The sequence below is a fragment of the Dermacentor albipictus genome, unplaced genomic scaffold, assembly GCF_038994185.2.
Source record: "Dermacentor albipictus isolate Rhodes 1998 colony unplaced genomic scaffold, USDA_Dalb.pri_finalv2 scaffold_17, whole genome shotgun sequence".
NCBI lineage: Eukaryota > Metazoa > Arthropoda > Arachnida > Ixodida > Ixodidae > Dermacentor > Dermacentor albipictus.
This window is the reverse complement of record NW_027225571.1, coordinates 6,207,773-6,228,888: the sequence shown is the minus strand read 5'-3', so window position 1 is coordinate 6,228,888 and position 21,116 is coordinate 6,207,773. Positions and strand designations below refer to the sequence as shown.

At 48.4% G+C, this 21,116-nt stretch overlaps 1 protein-coding gene across 4 annotated transcripts in view; it reads left to right on the top strand.

Annotated features, from left to right (window-relative positions):
* LOC139052029 (uncharacterized) overlaps positions 1 to 9,250 on the top strand; it is a 37,008-nt gene extending 27,758 nt beyond the window's left edge. For all 4 annotated transcript variants that reach the window (XM_070529103.1, XM_070529102.1, XM_070529105.1 and 1 more), the window contains one exon: positions 8,882 to 9,250. In XM_070529103.1, coding sequence (XP_070385204.1) covers positions 8,882 to 9,239 — 358 coding nt within the window. In that variant the 3' untranslated portion in view covers positions 9,240 to 9,250. The remainder of the gene's footprint in view (positions 1 to 8,881) is intronic.
* Positions 9,251 to 21,116: the final 11,866 nt, after the last annotated feature.

Genomic DNA, 21,116 nt, shown 5'->3' with positions numbered 1-21,116 from the left:
GAATCTCTGGCTCACTTGTTTCGTAGACTCTGAAAGTGCTACAAGACAGTAGTTTCAACTCGTCAGCGCCGTAGTCCTAGTCAATGCATTGGATGACAATGTTTTCGACAGCAGTCTAGCAAGTACACAGTGCCATACGACGGTGTGACTATTCAGAAATAAGAGACTACTTAATATTCGCATTAAATATAATGAAACTTGATTTCTAACATTATGCGAGTACCTATGTTCAAAATTATAAAAAAAAGGACTAGGTAGACACAGTCCTGCGTTACAACAGTGAATTAGTTCGTCGAACACAGTGGCCGCTACAGGGACTGGAAGAGCCCTGGCCAGGCCCTCCTAGAACCCTCCTCTTACAACCACGCTCCGCCCCCCCCCCCCTCAAGCCTTTTTTTCAGCTTTTAGTCTTTCTCACAGCGGCTAGGAAATCGGTTGCAAATGAGAAAAAAAAAGATACCTTGGGTATCATACTGTCATCTGACGCTGAGCTTGCGAGTGCCCTGTCAACAAAACGCATGTAGGCTCGCATATTCGCGCCAATCGCCATTTTTCCTGTGTGGTAAATTTAGTTTCATCATCATCACCAGTCTATCTTCATGTCCCATGCAGTACGAAGGCCTCTCCCTGCGATATTCAATTACCCCTGTCCTGCACACACTGATTCCACCTTGAGCCTGCAAATTTCCTAATTTCATCACACCACCTAGTATTATGCCGCCATCGACTGCGCTTCCCTTCTCTTAGCACCCATTCTGTAACTCTAATGGTCAACCGGTCATCCATCCTACGCATATTACATGGCCTTCCCTGCTCCATTTCTTTCTCAATGTCAATTAGAATATCGGCTATCCCTGTTTGCTCTCTGATCCCCACCGCTTTCTTCCTGTCTCTTAACGTTACGCCTCACATTTTTCGTTCCATTGCTCTTTGCGCGGTACTTACCTTGTGCTCGAGCTTCTTTGTCAGCCTCCAACCTTCTGCCCCATATGTTAGCCTGGTAGAATGCACTGATTTTACACCTTTCTTTTCAATGATAGTGGCAAGCTCCCAGTCAGCATCTGACAATGCCTACCGTATGCAATCCCACACATTTCTTGTTATTCTCTAAATTTCCTTCTCATGATAAGGGTCCCCTGTGAGTAATTGACCTAGATAAACGTATTCCTTCACAGACTCTGGAGGCTGACTGGTGATCCTGAACTCATGTTTCCTTTCCGGGCTATTGAACCTTATTTTTGTCTTTTCATACGAATCTTCAACTCCACTCTTAACACTTTCTCTGTTAAGGCCCCAAGTCATTTGTCGTAATTCATCCCTAGTGTTCCTGAACAGGACAATGTCATCTGTAAACCAAAGGTTGCTGAGATATTCACCGTTCATCCTCACTCCTAAGCCTTCGAACACTACTTCCAAGCATGCAGTGAATAGCACCGGATATATTTTGTCTCCTTGTGTGACCCCTTTCTTGATAAGTAACTGTCTACTTTTCTTGTAGAGTACCAAGGTAGCTGTGGGTTATTTGTAGATATTTACGAAGACATTCACGTAATCCTCCTGTGCCTCTTGATTATGTAATGGCTGTACGACTTGTGGTATCTCTGTGAGTAAAATGCATTTCCATAATTTATGAAAGCCATAGAGAGTGGCTGATCGTACTCTGCAGATCTCTCGTTTACCCGATTGATGACCTGGATGTGATCCATTGTAGAATATCTCTTCTTGAAGCCAGCTTGTTCCTTTGGTTCACTGAAGTGAAGTGTTGCTCTTATTCTATTGGAACTTATCTTGGTGAATATTTGATATAATACTGAAAGCAATCGAATGGACCTAAACGTCAAAATGAAGCTTGCAACGAAAAATACGGACCATACATTAGCGTAAGGCTATGTACGGTGTAGTAATGATGCGTAATTAGCGTAAACAGGCCGAAATTAAACCCAGATGGCCCAGATAGGCCGATCCTGGATAATGTGCAGTCTCTAATGTGGGCCGATCACGAAAGTCATGCAACCTAAACAAGTCACATGGTAGGCTAATGCACCCCAGAAGACCTTGTCTTCGGTGTAAACTGTTGTCCAGTCCCTTTCCTTCCCCTTTTTATTTTTATTTTGCTTTAAAACAGAAACTCTAAATTCTAGGTACAGAACCAAGCCACTTTACCATTCGCAGGTTTTGTCGGCAGGTATAGTTCATTATTATATTATAATATTTAGGGCCTTAAACCATCGCTAAGTCAACAATTGTTCACTGTCGACTCTACGGTGCCGTCGAAGGAACCACCACCCTCATATCATGCCTTATGCCATTCACGGTGCCCAGCCCAAACAAGCCTTGGGAAATGCGTCAGACTACATCAGGTTCTGGCGTCATGGCTGATCTTTTTCTTTGTCATTTTTTTTCGATAGACGTTGACTATACATTGCCATGTGGAAGTGCTTCGCTCGCAGTGTTTGCGTCGGCATAGCGCGCGAGCCTCGGGTGATATTGTTAAAGAAATAGCGCTTGCCTGGCTGACATACTTCAGTAGGCAAGGGCTGCGTATCGTGGCGCCAGCAGAGGTGTTATTGGTAAGGGAAGTAAAACAAAAGAAAAAAAACAACTTCCGTCCTGCACAAGAAAGGGCTGCCGCTTTTAGGCTTAGTTCGTTACGACTACATATAGCCAGTTGGCATTTAACAAAAGGCGCTCTCCAGGTATTTGTGTAGTATACATGTGCGAGCCAATCAGCGTCTCTCCTAAGACCTCTCCTATCATCGTATGTATTCATTAAATCGGCGCGTTCCAAAATTGTGCTACCAGCGGCAGCTGGATTTCGGTGGGGGCGAACTGCAAAAACGCCCGTGTACCGTGCATTGGATGCACGTTCAAGAACCCCAGGCGGTCAAAATCATATAAATATGCAAATTATTTGTGTCATTACAAACTTTACGTAAATGTTGCAATTGCGAAACTGACGCTGACAAATAATGAATTCACGTCTGATTAATAGAAATTATAGAAGGAGCACCACCTTCTAGATACCCTGCAGTCCCCAAAATATGCTAAAGAATACCTCGGTATTTCAACTAAGGTTGTGCTGAACTGCTAGAGGCACACTTTTAGAATGCTGCTAAGTGGCACGCCCAATTTTTTCGTAACACATCCTAAGGTCGTACATATCTAAAGTAACGCCACTTTTAAGATTTTAGGATTTTTGTACAACTGTAGCAATACAGAACTCCTAAAACGTCATATATATATATATACAGTGAAAGCTCGTTAATTCGAACTTCAATAATTCGAATTTATGGATAATTCGAACTGTACGATTTGGTCCGGCCAAGCTCCACAGAAGTCTATATATAAAAAAGTCCGTTAATTCGAACGCGAGAAGGTTCCCTCACGGATAATTCGAACTACGCTCGCCTGGCACACGGCCAGAGAAACACGCCTACTGCCTACACACAAGGCTGTATTGCCTCCGAAACGGAGAGAACGGCGAGAGAAGGCGAAATCGGAAAAAAATCTAACCTGCGCGCAGTCAGCCAGAAGGCAGCGGGGGCTGCCGCCTCTCCGTTCTACGTAACCTCCGAGACTTCTTGCCCGTTGCGAATCTCGGAGGCTTTACAAATAATATACAGCTACTAATGTCGCGCGGAGATGGCACGGCAAGCGTCAAAACACAGCGAATCAAGTACGTCGCAGCAGTGCTTGCAATCAAGAACCAACGAATCAGGGCGTTCTCCACCTTCACATGTTCAGCTTCTTTGTCTCGGCAGTCTTCATCGTTTGTGCACCTCTGTTTTCAGATTAGCAGGTATCGGCCGTCGCGATTCATTGTGATGGTGTTAAGCCTCGGCTAACGTTCGTTTTGGAGGACATCGGTGGTGGGGCACAGTCGGACCCAGAGCTTCGACTTGGAGATGGCGTGTGCCCGCGGCAAACACCATCACTTTCTGACATGCCCTACTGCTTCCAAATCGCAGTGTACTGTTGCGCTCCTTCACTTTCGTTAGTTCGAACTTTCGTTAACTCGAACTGAAGCGGCTTCCCCTTGCGGTTCGAATTAACGAGCTTTTACTGTATATATATATATATATATATATATATATATATATATATATATATAAATATATATATATATATATATATATATATATATATATATATATATATATATACATATATACATACACATTGGGTTATTAAATAAAAAGTAAATTATCAAATTTTACGTAATTGGCAGAACTATCGTTGAAAACTATCTTGCTGCTAATGTACGCCTAGACACGTAGCATATCAGGAAAAACGGCAGCAGCCTAGATATGACAGTTAAAGAAAGCATTCCGCATAAAACGAAACATTGGTACAGTGAAAGCTCGTTAATTCGTACTTCAATAATTCGAATTTATGGATAATTCGAACTGTACGATTTGGTCCGGCCAAGCTCCACAGAAGTCTATGTATAAAGAAGCCCGTTAATTCGAACACGAGAAGGTTCCCTCACGGATAATTCGAACTACGCTCGCCTGGCACACGGCCAGAGAAACGCGCCTACTACTGTATGCCTCCGAAACGGAGTGAATGGCGAGAGAAGGCAAAATCGGAAAAAAAATCTAACCGACGCGGGGTCAGCCAGAAGGCAGCGGCGGCTGCCGCCTCTCCGTTATACGTAACCTCCGAGACTTCTTGCCCGCTGCGAATCTCGGAGGCTTCGCAAATCTTGTACAGCTGCTAATGCTGTGCGGAGATGGCACGGCAAGCGCCAAAACACAGCGAATCAAGTACGTCGCAGCTGCGCTTGCAATCAAGAACCAACGAATGAGGGCCTTCGCCACCTTCACATGTTCAGCGTCTTTGTCTCGGCAGTCTTCATCGGTTGTGCACCTCTGTTTTCAGCTAAAGAGGCATCGGCCGTCGCGATTCATTGTGATGGTGTTAAGCCTCGGCTAACGTTCGTTTCATTGGACATCGGTGGTGTGGCACAGTCGGACCCAGAGCTTCGACTCGAAGATGGCGTGTGCCCGCGGCACACGCCATCACTTTTTGACTCGCCAAATTTCTGAGATGCCCTACTGCTTCCAAATCGCAGTGTACTGTTGCTCTCCTTCACTTTCGTTAGTTCGAACTTTCGTTAATTCGAACTGAAGCGGTTTCCCCTTGCGGTTCGAATTAACGAGCTTTTACTGTATTTACGTTACAGGATGACGGCGACGAAGGTATGAGCATTCGCTTTGAAAAGATGTGGTGAGATATGCAGTCGAGCTAGTAATTCTAACTATTCTGGTTTATCGAAGTCATTAAATATTTATCTGCACAAATTTACAGTATTGCACGAAAGGTAACGTTCACTTCATTGCATTTTTTCCTTTCCTTTGCGCAACCAATCTCGCAGCATTGTATCTTGTACACTGTTCGCGTATAGGAAGTGCCACATAGCGAAATATAACGACTATCTTATCGGGAAGCTATAGCTGCGTTTGTATAGGTTTGCGATAGCGTTACATCGCATTGCATTTCTAGCACATCGCATCCATGAAAACCGCAGTAAGCCCCCCGCGAGGCAATTCGGAATTGTTGCGCCAGGCGCGGTTAGGGCTCGGGTGGACACAGGTGAGTCGCCTCGCACGGTGCATGTAGACGCTGGTGCATCACATTGAGGGGGAGTGGAAAAGTGAGACGGCTGCCGACGTGCTCACTCCTTCGTCCACCGGGCAAACCAGAGCTCCAGAAAAAGGTTGTAGCTTGTGTGGCACAACCGATAATGTGCAATATGCAAATGCCGTGGTGCACCAAGGTGTAACTTTCATTTTTACAGGCCGCCATTGGAATCTGAACCTGGCAACGTTTAACGTTAGAACGCTATCTAGTCAGGCGAGCCTAGCAGTGTTATTGGAGGAATTAGAGGGTAGTAAATGGGATATAATAGGGCTCAGTGGGGTTAGGAGGACAAAACAAGCATATACAGTGCTAAAAAGCGGGCATGTACTGTGTTACCGGGGCTTAGCGGAGAGACGAGAACTAGGAGTCGGATTCCTGATTAATAAGGAATTAGCTGGTAACATACAGGAATGCTATAGCATTAACGAGAGGGTGGCAGGTCTTGTAGTGAAACTTGAGAAGTACAAAGTGAAGGTGGTACAAGTTTATGCCCCTACATGCAGTCATGATGACCAGAAAGTCGAAAGCTTTTATGAAGACGTGGAATCGGCGATGGGTAAAGTCAAAACAAAATACACTATACTGATGGGCGACTTCAATGCCAGGGTAGGCAAGAAGCAGGCTGGAGACAAGTCAGTGGGGGAATATGGCATAGGTTCTAGGAATAGCAGAGGAGAATTATTAGTAGAGTTTGCAGAACAGAATAATATGCGGATAATGAATACCTTTTTCCGCAAGCGGGTTAGGCGAAAATGGACGTGGAGGAGCCCGAATGGTGAGACTGGAAATGAAATCGACTTTATACTCGGCGCAAACCCTGGCATCATGCAAGATGTAGACGTGCTCGGCAAGGTACGCTGCATTGACCATAGGATGGTAAGAACTCGAGTTAGCCTAGACTTGAGGAGGGAACGGAAGAAACTGGTACACAAGAAGCCAATCAATGAGTTAGCGGTAAGAGGGAAACTAGAGGAATTCCGGATCAAGCTACAGAACAGGTATTCGGCTTTAACTCAGGAAGAGGAGCTTAATGTTGAAGCAATGAACGACAATCTCATGGGCATCATTAAAGCGTGCGCAATAGAAGTCGGTGGTAACGCCGTTAGACAGGAAACCAGTAAGCTATCGCAGGAGACGAAAGGTCTGATCAAGAAACGCCAATGTATGAAAGCCTCTAACCCTACAGCTAGAATAGAACTAGCAGAACTTTCTAACTTAATCAACAAGCGTAAGACAGCGGACATCAGGGACTATAATATGGATAGAATTGAACAGGCTCTCAGGAACGGAGGAAGCCTAAAAACAGTGAAGAAGAAACTAGGAATAGGCAAGAATCAGATGTGTGCGTTAAGAGACAAAGCCGGCAATATCGTTACTAATATGGATGAGATAGTTCAAGTGGCTGAGGAGTTCTATAGAGATTTATACAGCACCAGTGGCACCCACGACGATAGTGGAAGAGAGAATAGCCTAGAGGAATTCGAAATCCCACAGGTAACGCCAGAAGAAGTAAAGAAAGCCTTAGGAGCTATGCAAAGGGGGAAGGCAGCTGGGGAGGATCGGGTAACAGCAGATTTGTTGAAGGATGGTGGTCAGATTGTTCTAGAGAAACTGGCCACCCTGTATACGCAATGCCTCATAACCTAGAGCGTACCGGAATCTTGGAAGAACGCTAACATAATCCTAATCCATAAGAAAGGGGACGCCAAACACTTGAAAAATTATAGACCGATCAGCTTACTGTCCGTTGCCTACAAAGTATTTACTAAGGTAATCGCAAATAGAATCAGGAACACCTTAGACCTCTGTCAACCAAAGGACCAGGCAGGATTCCGTAAAGGCTACTCAACAATAGACCATATTCACACTATCAATCAAGTGATAGAGAAATGTGCAGAATATAACCAACTATTATATATAGCTTTCATTGATTACGAAAAAGCGTTTGATTCAGTCGAAACCTCAGCAGTCATGGAGGCATTACGGAATCAGGGTGTAGATGAGCCATATGTAAAAATATACTAGAAGATATCTATAGCGGCTCCACATCCACCGTAGTCCTCCACAAAGAAAGCAACAAAATCCCTATAAAGAAAGGCGTCAGACAGAGAGATACGATATCTCCAATGCTATTCACAGCATGTTTACAGGAGGTATTCAGAAGCCTGGAGTGGGAAGAATTGGGGATAAAAGTTAATGGAGAATACCTTAGAAACTTGCGATTCGCTGATGATATTGCCTTGCTTAGTAACTCAGGAGACCAATTGCAATGCATGCTCACTGACCTGGAGAGGCAAAGCAGAAGGGTGGGTCTGAAAAGTAATCTGCAGAAAACTAAAGTAATGTTTAACAGTCTCGGAAGAGAACAGTAGTTTACGATAGGTAGCGAGGCACTGGAAGTGGTAAGGGAATGCATCTACTTAGGGCAGGTAGTGACCACGGATCCGGATCATGAGACTGAAATAACCAGAAGAATAAGAATGGGCTGGGGTGCGTTTGGCAGGCATTCTGAAATCATGAACAGCAGGTTGCCACTATCCCTCAAAAGGAAAGTGTATAACAACTGTGTGTTACCAGTACTTACATATGGGGCAGAAACCTGGAGGCTTACGAAAGGGGTTCTGCTGAAATTGAGGACGACGCAACGAGCTATTGAAAGAAGAATGATGGGTGTAACGTTAAGGGATAAGAAAAGAGCAGATTGGGTGAGGCAACCAACGCGGGTAAATGACATCTTAGTTGAAATCAAGAAAAAGAAATGGGCATGGGCCGGACATGTAATGAGGAGGGAAGATAACCGATGGTCATTAAGGGTTACGGACTGGATTCCAAGAGAAGGAAAGCGTAGCAGGGGGCGGCAGTAAGTTAGGTGGGCGGATGACATTAAGACGTCTGCAGGGGCAACATGGCCACAATTAGTACATGACCGGTAGTTGGAGAAGTATGGGAGAGGCCTTTGCCCGGCAGCGGGCGTAACTAGGCTGATGATGATGATGATATAAATAAAGTTTCCGGGGGAGAAGATAGCCCCAAAGGTGCCAAATTTTTCCCTTAGAATGTACTTCAAAGGCGAATGGGACGGCGCAGTGCACAAGAAGTGCATGGAGCGTTCGAACACGGTGCCCCATGTGAAATTTTCGGACAATTAGCGTTTGTCAATTCGGGAACCCGCAACCGCATTGCATGAGGCATCATGCAGCCAGTCTTTCGCTAACGTATGAACCTCCTCTCGACGCAGCCACGCCAACTCCTCCGCGGCGTGGGACCTGACTGAGCACACGCACTGCCTGGCGTCCTACGCGAAGCAGACCTCCGGCATCGAAATGTCCGGCGACGAGCCGTGGTGGCGGGACGCGGTCCAGGTCCGCTGGGCCGCCGAGGTCTCGTTCAGGGCGTCCGCTTTCCGAGACGCCAACATCGCGCAGGAGAGGTCGCTCAGGCAGCTCTTCTTCCTCCGCTTTGGCCACACCTTCTGCGCAGTGCCCCAGCGCGGCCACTGGGAGGCGGCAGCGACGGCGTGTCGCGTGGCCACCATGACGCTGCCCGCGTTCGCCGGAGCGTTCGGGTGCCCCGCCATGGTGGGCATCGGGTGCTGACCACTCGGCGGCTGCACGGTAGAAGCAGTAAAACGAGAGTCACTCGCAGAGAGCAGCAGTGCGGCTTCGCACGGCGCGTCAGTTTCTTTTAAAAATGCGCAACATGTCGAAGGCGTTCGTGACTGATTTTTCTCACTGCTGACTAACCGGAGCAGGAAGATGGCACGCAAGAGCGCACTTGCTAATAAAGTGACACAGCCTGGTAAAGGAAAATAATTTTTTTCCATCTTACATACTGACAAAGACTCTGTTAAGTGAGCATTCGATACTTTACCAATATTGTTACGCGTACTGGAGAGAGAGAAAGAGCGATAATTTTATTGCGATAGCAATTATATGGACACTCAAAACGAATTTCCGCCGTCGCCATGATGTTTCATATAAAGTCGAGGTGGGCAGTGGCGTAGCCAGAAATTTCGTTTCGGGGGAGGGGGGGGGGCTCACGTTGCAGCTCGGCCTCCTCATTATGAAATTTGTCGAGGGATCAAATACGTGAATAATGACCGCATTGCTATTGCCGAAGACGCCGCAAACGAATTCTTGAACGCTACGCACTGTCAAGACAAGTAAAATACGTATTTTTTCATAAAAGAATACACTCGTATGTCCCAAAAGTTCTGTCCGAAAAAACTGATATCAGTTCTTCCATGTTTTTGTCTATTTAATAGGTAAAGAATATATCACACGAACTTTAGAACTATATCAGCTCGAAACCAGCAAAGCAGTTAATGCCACTGTTATAAAAAAATGTAAAGGCCATGAAATTAACAATTTGAGGACAAATAGTTTAATGAAACTCTGTCAGCGAAGAACCTTGTTTACATTTTTGTCCATATACCACAACCACACAAAAATTTCAATGACTCTGTCATTTGTTCCGATGTATTGCTCATGAGCAGCTATCATCGGTCGTGTACTGTGAGCAAATGGACCGAAATTATAGTCGCAACAGAGAGCCCCCTACGTATAAAAAGCAGGAATTGTGCAAAATATACGAGGGCAATTCAAATGAAAGTGAGCCGAATGCAATATATGGCAAACGGGGTATTTATTTAAAAGTAGTCTCCATGAGCATTTAGACATATGCGCCACTGGCTAACGAGTCGCGTGATTCCTGTCTCATAAAACTCCTTGCTTTGCTGCTTCAAAAGATCTGTATATTCACGTTACCGTCCGACACGAATCTGGTTCCCTTGAGCTGTTTCTTGAATTGCACCAAAATGAGGAAGTCGCAAGGCGACAGATCTGCACTGTATGACGGATGTTGCAGCGTTTCCTACTTAGACTTTGCCAGTTTTGTATTAACATCACAAGCGACGTGGGCACTGGCATTGTCGTGGAGTCAAGATGACACCATTCGTCATTTTTCCACGCCGTTTGTTCTTGACTGCGACACGCAGCCGACCCGGCGTTTCACAATAACAATAATAAATAACGTTTCACAATCAGTAGTGACCTCTGACGATCGAAAAAAAAGTCAACACCTTTCCGACGGAAATGGCAACTTGATTTTATTTCCTTGAGGATGGTGAATTTAAATGTTTGCACTGTAAGCGTTGGCTTCGTGTTTCAGGCTGTAGTAGTGGCACCATAATTCGTTCCTGTTCACAAATGCAGACAAGAAGTCGTCACCCTCATTGTGATACCGGATTAGATGATCGAGTCAAGGCAGCGCCGAACTTCGTCTGCTGGCTGTGAGTCGAAATCTAGGGCATATCCACTGGGCACACAAGAGCCGGTAACCGAAATGTTACTGAATTATGGTGTGAGCCAAACCGTGACTGATGTTTACACGCTTTGCCAGTTCATCGACGCTTATCCTCCGTTATTATTAATTTTTTTTATCCTCCGTTATTGTCTAATCATATCATCAACCTTTGCAATTGTGTTGCGGGTGATTGCACGGTGGCTTTAGCATGGTCTTGGATCATCTTTGCAATTTTCACGTCCGTCTTTGAACCATTTGCTCTAGCGCTTCACAGTGGCCAACGAAATGCAATGTTCAACGTACACCTTCAGCTGTAAAAACCTCACGACACCATGCTATTCAACTTTGGATTGTCCATTATGTCACTCAATCGTGTTCAACACAGTGTGTGAGTACATTAAAAACCTTTATTCTCACACTTGCGTGTCACTTTTGTAAATGAGAGATGCCTGTGTGCTACGCGCATGCTTCGCAGATAATGAACAGAACCATCATTGCGCGGTCTTGGTTGGCTCACTTTCATTTTACTCGCCCTCGTACATTACAAATGCGAAGATGCAGCTTGATAAGGGGCAAAAAAGTGTCACAGGAAACATAGGTCACCGCACACATAGACAAAACCTCGCAATCAGTCAGTCAGGAACTTTATTGAGGTCCTGAGGCGGTTTAAGCCGTTGGGAGATGGCACGCGGGGAACCCCTTGGGCCGTAACCGTAGGCGACGCTCAAGTCAGGACGGGAACGTTGTGACGCTCCGCCAGTTCTTCGGCCCTCTGGACGGCCTTGAGTTGGAGTTTGAGGTCCCGGCATTTGAGGGCTTCTTCCCATTCATTATCGGCGTCATAGGAAACGAAGATGCCGATAATGCCGCTTGGGCAGCCCTTGAAGACGCACAAGAAGAGGCCATACCACTTTTACGGTCCGACGCAGCTAGCAGACTTTGGGTGCTTGCACAGGTTATCTCGCTCTCTCTAAGGTGCACACCAAGCAGCCAAAACAACCGGAGCAACCGTCAATACCACCTGCCCTTTTTGAAGCATCTCTGTATGCCAACTGGACTCTGCCGAAGAGAGGCCGCTCCGCTTTATCGCTTATGGCTGGGGGTGGCTTTCACGAAATCTTACTCATTTCGCATTGGAATGGCGGACAACGCTTTCTGCAATGCCTGTCTTTGCGAGGAGACGCTTGAACACATTCTGTGTGACTGTCCTGCGTATAATGTTCACCGACAGTCCCTCGCATCCGTTCTAGCGCACCTTGACACTAGACCACTATCCCTCGAAACGATTTTCACATGCCGCCGACAAAAGACATCGCGGCTGAAGGCGACGATGGGACTACTTCGGTTTTTGAAAGAGATGGCATTGGACAAGCGGCTGTGGCAGTGATATCCCGTACCACGGAAAAGTGATGGACTCTAACTGACGATGTGTGTACTGTGCTATGTGCTCTCTCTCTCTCCTTTCCGCATCTTTCCTCCCCCCATCCCGCTCCCATGTGTAGGGTAGCAAACCGGTTATGCTAAACTGGTAAACCTCCCTGCATTTCCTTCTTCACTTTTTCCTTCCTTCGCATTCGGGCTCACTGGAGAGAGGGCCCTTTGGTACCTTTGGTAACGTGGTACTTTGCCATAGCATGTGCGAGAGTGAGCAGTAGAGTTCTGGGCAGTCTGGGCAATTTGCCGGGATTTCTGAGTTGTAGTGGCTTAGTAGGCCTCGTCACGGATACGAGTTCGTTTGTAGCATTCGAAACGCGGCCGCCGGCACGCGTTCGAGTTTGGCGTGCGGGAGGGGGTATTTCATTCTGCCTTTTCGATAGTGTGAAGTGATTTCTTGGTCAGTTAGTAGCGGGTCATGAAACTAAATGTCCATCCCCTCGGAGGCCGTGGGACCATCACTGCGGGCAAGTTCTCACGCACGGTCTTGGGCCGTTTCATTGAGGTTGTGTTTTTTCGGGTGAATGTCTTTCCCCATGTGAGCGGGGAACCAGGAGAGGCATCGTTTGCTCTCTTTTGAGCTTGCTTGTAGTATATGCGCTACCTCTTTAGATACGTGGCCGCTTTCGCAAGCTAGAATCGCAGCACGCGAATCCGTGAGGATATGGGTAAATGTGCGGTATGCCATAGCGGTGGCTACGGCTATCTGTTTTGTTTTAGCGCTGGTGGCCGATTCAACCAATGGGGATGATCGTAACGTTCCGTTGCCATCCACGACTGCTATCGCGACAGTTGATGTGTTGCCGAACTGGGCCGCGCCTATAAGAGCAGTGGCTTCACGATCAACGTCGGTGCGGACGAGAATAGCGCAGGCGCGGGCCCGGCGCCTACCCACGTTGTGTAATGGGTGGACGTTTCTGAGAAACGGTGAGACTCTGTAGTTGTCTCTAATTTTGGTCGGTAGGGTAACCGCGTGCTCGAGATAGGGAGAGGGGGAGACATTAGCATCGCTTAGGCTTAGCCTACCGGCTTTGGGCAAGGATAGGCGAAGTATTTGCGAAATAATCTGAGCCTCAATCACTTCCTCGATGTTGTTGTGCATGCCTAGCTGATCAACCTTTGCTGTACTTGCTCTTTGTGGAATGCCCAAGACCTGTTTGATGCGCTGGCGCATGAGTGTCTTTAGTTTCTTCTTTTCTATTTTCATCCAGTCGTGGGCAGAGGCGACGTAATTAATGTGGCTCATAAGGAACGCCTGGTATACGCGCAGAAGGTTATCTTCCCACAGACCCTTCCTGCGCCCTGAGACTCTGTGGGTGAGTGTCTAAGATTGGTGGTGAGGGAATTCGCAGTCTCCGAACCGGAGGGGATGGGGCGACAACAAACCCCCCCCCCCCCCCCCCCGCGTGCGTTTAGTGAGGGTTCGACTGCTGACCGGCGATAAGGTCCACGCCTGATCGACCGTGAACCAGAGGCATGAGACGGGAGGCGACGTAAAACACACACATTCAATTTAATAAGATAAAATCATGTCCGAGACATAATGGGAAAAAAACATGCAAACTTCCAGTAGTGGGTCCTAGCTCGCGGAAGGCGTGCGGGTCACACAACACACGCCCTGACGCCACTCGCGCGACACTAAGCCCACCACGTGGGAACCATTAACACTCGCGAAATAACAAAAAATCCGCGACACAAATGAAAAATAGACGCGACAATAAATACGGCAAACACTACACTAACAGAACATACAAAAATTAACACGCGATGGATAAACAAATGAAAGATTAAACGCGATTAAAAAAGAGAGTCCTGCGGAAAGTTCTGAGAGCGGGCTGGAACACGAGGCTTATCTGGGGCGTGCTTGCCGAGGTCCCGATCTGAAGAGCGTCGTGCTGCTGCAACCTCGCTGCCGAAGATCCTGACGGACTTGCACCGTCTGTCGCTCGACCGGCGAAGGCTTCGGCCGGGAGATCTCAGCCTGCCGACCACATCTTCAGCTGTCCCCCGGTGCCCGACCAACCTCCTGCGTCTTCCAAACCACTCTGCCGCTCGCCGAGCCGCCTCGTCCCTCCGTTGCAGTCAGGCGAGCCACGTCACCAACCGGTCCGGCGAGGTCAGGGAAAATGGGAAGCTCTCTTCCCCATCGCTGTGCAAGCGGCGTTGCTGCTGCTGCGGCAATGGCGGCCATCTTGAGAGGGGCGTGGGCATGCACTCTGTGCCAGTGAGTCTGATCATGTTTTTGGTTTTGGTGGTTAAATGCTTAGGTGTGTGTCCGTGGCATCCAGTGGCTTCGATTAGGGGCACAAGAATGCGTATATGGTTGACTCGCGGAATCTGTTGCCCGTCTCTTGTGTGTAGTGCGATCGGAAGTTTGTCTAGAGGAGTTAGGCAGCGGACTCCTTGGCAAGACTTGCGAAATAGTAAGAGTTCCGATTTCTTAGAGGATAGTTTCATTCCTGTGTCTAGTCGGTACTCCTCCATGGCATCTAGGGCAGACTGTAATGCCGGTTCCCTGTCTGCCAGGGAGCCTCCCGGGCTCCAGATGGTGATGTCATCTGCCTATAGAGCGCAGTTTACGTTCGGGATGTCTCGTAGTTTGTCTGCGAGTCCCTTCATCACTATGTTAAATAGAAATGGAGAGGTTACTGAGCCTTGCGGTGTTCCGACGGAGCCCAGCGTGTAGGGGTCCGACTTAAGTTGTGAGACACGCAGTCGGGCTTCTCTGTCTTTTAAGAAGGAGCGTACCTACTCCTGAAATCTCTGGCCGAGGCCGAGGCCTGCCACCGACTCCAATATGAAACGGTGCAAGACGGCGTCGAATGCTTTCGTGAGATCGAGAGCGAGGATGCCTCGAACGTCTCTTGTTTTAACGTCGAAGATCTGTCTATTTAGCAGTAACATGACACCTTGCGGGGGCACCTTGCGTGGACAACTCGCAATAAGATATTTAAATATACGTATAAATCTCCTATAAATTTACGTATCTAAGAAAAACTCACGGTATATAATGCGACAAGCAAAGCAAACAAACGTGTTGCGCAATCACAGATTCACAGATAACAATCCCAATGCCTGCGCCTCCTCCCTCCACTGCCCGCTATGTATCGCGTGCGATCGTGTGCGACGGAAGGCGGTGCGCTTCCTCCCCACTTTTCTCCCTTGCGCACACAAGACTGAGCCACCATCGCCGGCTCACCCTTGCAACCCCCTCCACATCCTTTCACTCGCACATACAGCATGCGGTGCGCGGTCCCGATGTTATCGCCCTTAATTGGACTTTATACTGAACATGAGGGTGACGGCGCGGGCAGGAATGCGCCTGGGGTGTCTATGTAATCGCTATCGCAAGAATAGAGTTTCAGAATAGGGGCCCCAAACATTTTGAGGCCCCGAAGAAATAGCGTCGAAACCACTGCGCATGCGCGAGACGCAAACTGCGTTTGGGTTTTGCGTTGGGAACGTTATTTCACCAATTTAGCGAGAGCGCAACTAGCGGGCCCCAAAGCTTTGCGTCAGCAAACGTGGCGGCACCCATCGAAGCAACGGCTCTAACCTAGCACCAAACTGGGTTCGATTCGAGATAACACATGAAGTTCGGAAGCTTGGAGAAGTGACTGCGGTTATTGCTTTCTCTCAACTAACGTGTGTTATGAAGATTGATTCATTAGACGACGCTGATTCCGAATTCGATGGTGAATTTTGTGGCTCGTAGGCCTAACACGGCTAAGCTTGGCTGGTGAAGGTACGTAAAGGTGGTTTGCTCAAAACTAAGCGCAACTAATGCTTTGATACTTACAGAATAACCTCTAAATTGTAATTAAACGCGAAAACAAACGAAGGTCAAAATTATTATTCGCATCATAAAATAGTTTATTTTACTGAATTATTTCTAATAGCTTTTCATTGACGCCGTAGTGGCGCTGTCAGCGCAAGACGCTATCCGCAAACGCAAAGCCCTATTCTAAAGCTCTTCACTCCTGCGTGCTCCAACGCTAACACCCGCAAAGCTCTTTGGGGCCCCAAACTATTGGGGCACGTATTCTAAAACCCTCTAATATAATAAGAATATCCAGCAACTGAAGCGTCCCGTGGCCCATTACTTCCGCAAAGGAGTTACAAAATCGAATTTTTACCATGCGACAATTCGCTGCGACGCAACAATGTCCTTTTTTTCTTTCGTGCATTGGGCGGGGGCATCGAAAGTGAAAAAAAAAAGAACGCTAAGGAAGGCATGCTGGCCACAATCGAATGCCTGCTTTGGGCACCTACGGTGGCTACAGAAGGGATATCGAAGAAAACGGGAGACGCTTGGTTCACAAAGAACCATACGCATATTGCTCAGTATCCTACACCGGCGAGATAAGACTTTCCGGAGAGGTAGCGCTCAATCGAACGCGTTGCAATACGTCGAGTCCCCACAGTGATGGCGGCATGCGACCATTGTTTATTTTACTCGTCTGCTATCCAGAAAGTATCCAAAACTCTGCCAGGAGAAAATCCACTCGGCGACGCATGCGCTCTGGCTGGCTCTGGCAGCCCAACGATAGCGTGAACAAGGAAATTGAAGAGGATCAGTGTGTCCTGGTGAATAGAAGTCCAAGTAGAAAAATAAATAAGAGCGTAGTTACCTTTGCTGGCTTTAGTGTCTTGACATGGATGCTTTGGCACAGGTGAAAAAAAAATGTGGATATTCTATTTTGTGACATGAGCGCATAAATGAACCACCACAAAGTTTCGCTTCATCGGACCTCACTGCGTGCTTTGTCAACTTGTCTGATAGTGTGTTGATTTCACTTGTGTCGTTGTATGGTCCGGTGTACGACTTTAGAAAGGTCAAGGCACCTTTGGCGTCAAACGTTTATAACAACATTAAGCCCACAAAGTTCTCGAATTGAAAATCTAAAGCACAACTTTAGAAATGTCAATGCACATTTCGCATCAGAAGTTTCTGCGAACTTTATAACCATAACGATTTGGAATTGAAACCCATTCCTTCCGTAGATTCCGTGGCCTTCGCGAGATGCCGCGACGAGTCTGCTCGCTATCAAAACGCCCTTGAAACTTTGTGCTCGGATGGGGCTCTTCGCGTTATGGGACTACCGGTGCATGGGTGTTGCCGCGAAATCCAGCCCAATTTCGCAATGTACGCCCTGAGATGTCTTTTCGAGCCTGAAGATGACATTCTAGACAAAATGCAGAATGATTTCCTGCGCCAGCGGTTGTTTTGGTCGGCAGTGCATGGACAGCGCGAAAAAATTTCGAGGGGGGGGGGGGGCTGAAGCCCCATAAACCCCTCCCTCCTGGCTACACCCCTGTAAGTGGGATAAGATTGCTACCGAACGCCACGTTCCGTAAGTGCTAGTGGAAGCGTGCGAAGGTGAGAAGGATATACTGTATTGGAGTGGAAAGTTGGGCGAGTTGGTATACATTATTAACGGGAACAGCGCGAACAAGACGACGACGGGGTGAAAACACACAGGACGAGGGCTGACTCACAACTGACTCAGTTGTTAGTCAGCGCACGTCCTGTGTCCTTTCACTCCGTCGTCATCTTGTTCGCGCTGTTCCCATTATGGAAGGATATAGTAATTGGAGTTCGCGTGCGCATAGGAGAAAGGCAGGGAGGGTGCGCGCCGTCTTCCTTTGCGCACAAGCCAGCAGGAGGCCGTGGTCCCATCCCGATCGCGGCTGCGTACGGCGCGGCCGCGCTGGTCCTACGTCCAAAGGTATACTTACTGTGGGTACAAACGCTAGGCGCACCGATGGATGATGCTTCTTCTGCGCTGTGTTCTCGCCGGTTAGTTAACGCTGAGGCGAAAGACAGCACGACGCCTCCCGATCTGCCAGCAACCACGATTGCGATGATTCAGGCCGTGGTCAGACAGGAATTTGAGAACATGGGTCTGAACTCCGTGTGTACAACGTCTCAACCCAACGTTCACCAGTTGTCTACCGGCCCTCCTCATCCCCGACAGTCCTTTTCTGCCATATCTCGCCGCAACGCGTCTGAATGGCGTACCCGTGATGACAGGCCGATCTGCATCCACTGCTGTCGCATCGGCCACGTCGCTCGTCACTGCCGCAACCGATGGCCAGCACCTCCTCGGACATACGCCGCCACTTATTCCCGCACTTTTGGACCTTCTGTTCTCTATGCCAACCGCCATGAACCCACTGTTGCTGATGCCCCTGCTCCGAACCTTCGCTACAGCCACTCGCCCTCACCTCGACGCCATCAGTCTCGTTCGCCCCAACCCCGCCGCTTCTCTTCGCCGCCTATCGCCTCCCGGACCCAGCCGGAAAACGAGGCACTGCAGCTTCTGGAGGTGAAGCTACGTTGCCGACCCTGCCCTCAAATCCTCTGCTCACGTTACCAACGAACCAAAACCTTCTTGACGTTGACGTTGACGGCTATCCTGTCACTGCACTCATCGACACAGGCGCACATCTTTCTATTATGAGTGCTGCCTTCCGACGACGACTCAGAAAGCTCCTCACCCCGGCGTCGGCACGCATCGTCCGCGTTGCGGATGACGGTACTGTGCCTATTATCGGCATGTGTACGGCACGAGTCAGCATTGTCGGCCGCCACACCCCTGTACTCTTCACCGTGATTGCTCATTGCCCCCACGACGTAATTCTCGGCCTCGACATTCTCTCCGCGTATTCTGCCCTTATTGACTGCTCTGCCAGTACCCTTCGCCTTGAGTTGCCGATTCTCGCCGAACCTTCTGACGCACCCCAGTGCCGCCTACGCCCCACCGGCTTTATTCGTCTGCCGCCAAAATGAATAGCCTATATTGAACTCTTGTCTTCCCCACCAGTCCCTAAGTATGACGTTACCGTGCCTCACAGTATACTTACTATTACTGCGAACCGCACTCGCATACCTATCTTTAACTTTGGATTGGCAAAGAAAATTCTACCGCACGGTATTTGCCTTGCCAACGTTGATTGCCTCGGCGACCATCACGTGGCAGCGTTATCAACCGATGCTTCTCGCGAGCTTAGCAGGCCTATCGTCCCAGCCTCGGCCGCGGATCCCAAGATACAGAAAATAGTTGCGGCGGACCTGTCTTCTGCGCAGGCTGAAGACCTTTACCAAATATTATCGTCCTACAGAGATATTTTCGACCTCGACGTTCGCCCTTTAGGCCAGACACTCGCGGTCAAGCATCGGATTTTTACTGGCGATGCTACGCCTATTCACCGACGACCGTATCGAGTTTCTGCGTCGGAACGCCGAGTAATCCAAAGCGAAGTCAACAAAATGCTAGACAAAAACATCATTGAGCCTTCTTCGAGTCCCTGAGCGTCACCTGTAGTGTTGGTTAAGAAGAAGGATTGCACGTGGTGCTTCTGTGTAGACTACCGCCATCTGAACAACATTACTAAGAAGGATGTCTACCCGCTCCAACGTATAGACGACGCCCTTGACGGCCTCCATGTTTCCAGCTATTTCTCTTCTGTCGATCTTCGTTCTGGATACTGGCAGATTGCTGTTGACGATATGGACAGAAAAAAAACCGCGTTCATCACACCTGATGGCCTATACCAATTTAAAGTAATGCCGTTTCGATTATGCAACGCCCCTGCCACCTTTGAGCGTATGATGGACACCTTGCTCCGTGGTTTCAAGTGGTCCACATGTCTCTGCTACCTCGATGACGTCATCGCCTTCTTGCCCACGTTCGACACTCACCTTGAGCGTCTAACAGCTATACTTGATGTATTTCGAAAGGCGAAGCTGCAACTTAACTCGTCGAAATGTCGTTTTGGCCACCGCCAAATTACTGTTCTGGGCCACCTCACTGACGCTTCCGGAGTACAACCTGATCCCGACAAAACTCGCGCTGTCCGAGACTTTCCGGTTCCGAAGACAGCCGCAGACGTTCGAAGTTTTGTCGGGCTATGCTCGTACTTTCGTCATTTTGTTCAAGATTTTGCGGCAATTGCTATACCCCTCACTAATCTTTTGAACAAAGGCGTACAATTCTCGTGGGGTACTGCAGAAGCCGCTGCGTTCTCTCGTCTCGTTACTCTTCTCTCCTCACTACCCATTCTCGCCCACTTCCACCCTGATGTCCCTACAGAATTGCGTACAGATGCCAGAGGTCATGGCGTAGGTGCCGTCTTAGCGCAGCGTCAGCGTGGCAAGGTTCGCGTTATTGCTTATGCAAGCCGCCTCCTCACACCTTCGGAGCACAACTATTCCATTACGGAATGAGAATGCCTAGCTGTAGTCTGGGCGGTTGCGAAGTTCCGTCCTTACCTCTAGGGTCACCCCTTTTCCGTAGTCATTGACCATCATGCTCTCTGCTGGCTCTCCTCCCTAGAGGATCCTACCGGCCGGCTTGGTCGATGGGCTTTGAGGCTACAAGAATTTTCGTATTCTGTGGTTTATAAGTCTGGCCGCCTGCACCAATACGCAGACAGCCTGTCGCGTTACCCTGTTGACGACCCTGACTCCTCCAATATTACCAGTGCTGCTTGTGTATTCTCTGTGTCGCAGCTGCTTCATTTCGCCGCCGAGCAACGTCGTGACGCCAACATCAGTGGACTCATCGACCGTTTTGAACACTCTCCGGCCGACGACAATCTACGCCTATTCGTCCTCCGCGACGGTACTATGTACCGTCGTAACCTTCATCCGGACGGCTTTGAGTTCCCACTTGTCATACCTAAACAGCTCCGCTCAACCGTTCTAGAAGAGCTCCACAACGCACCAACGC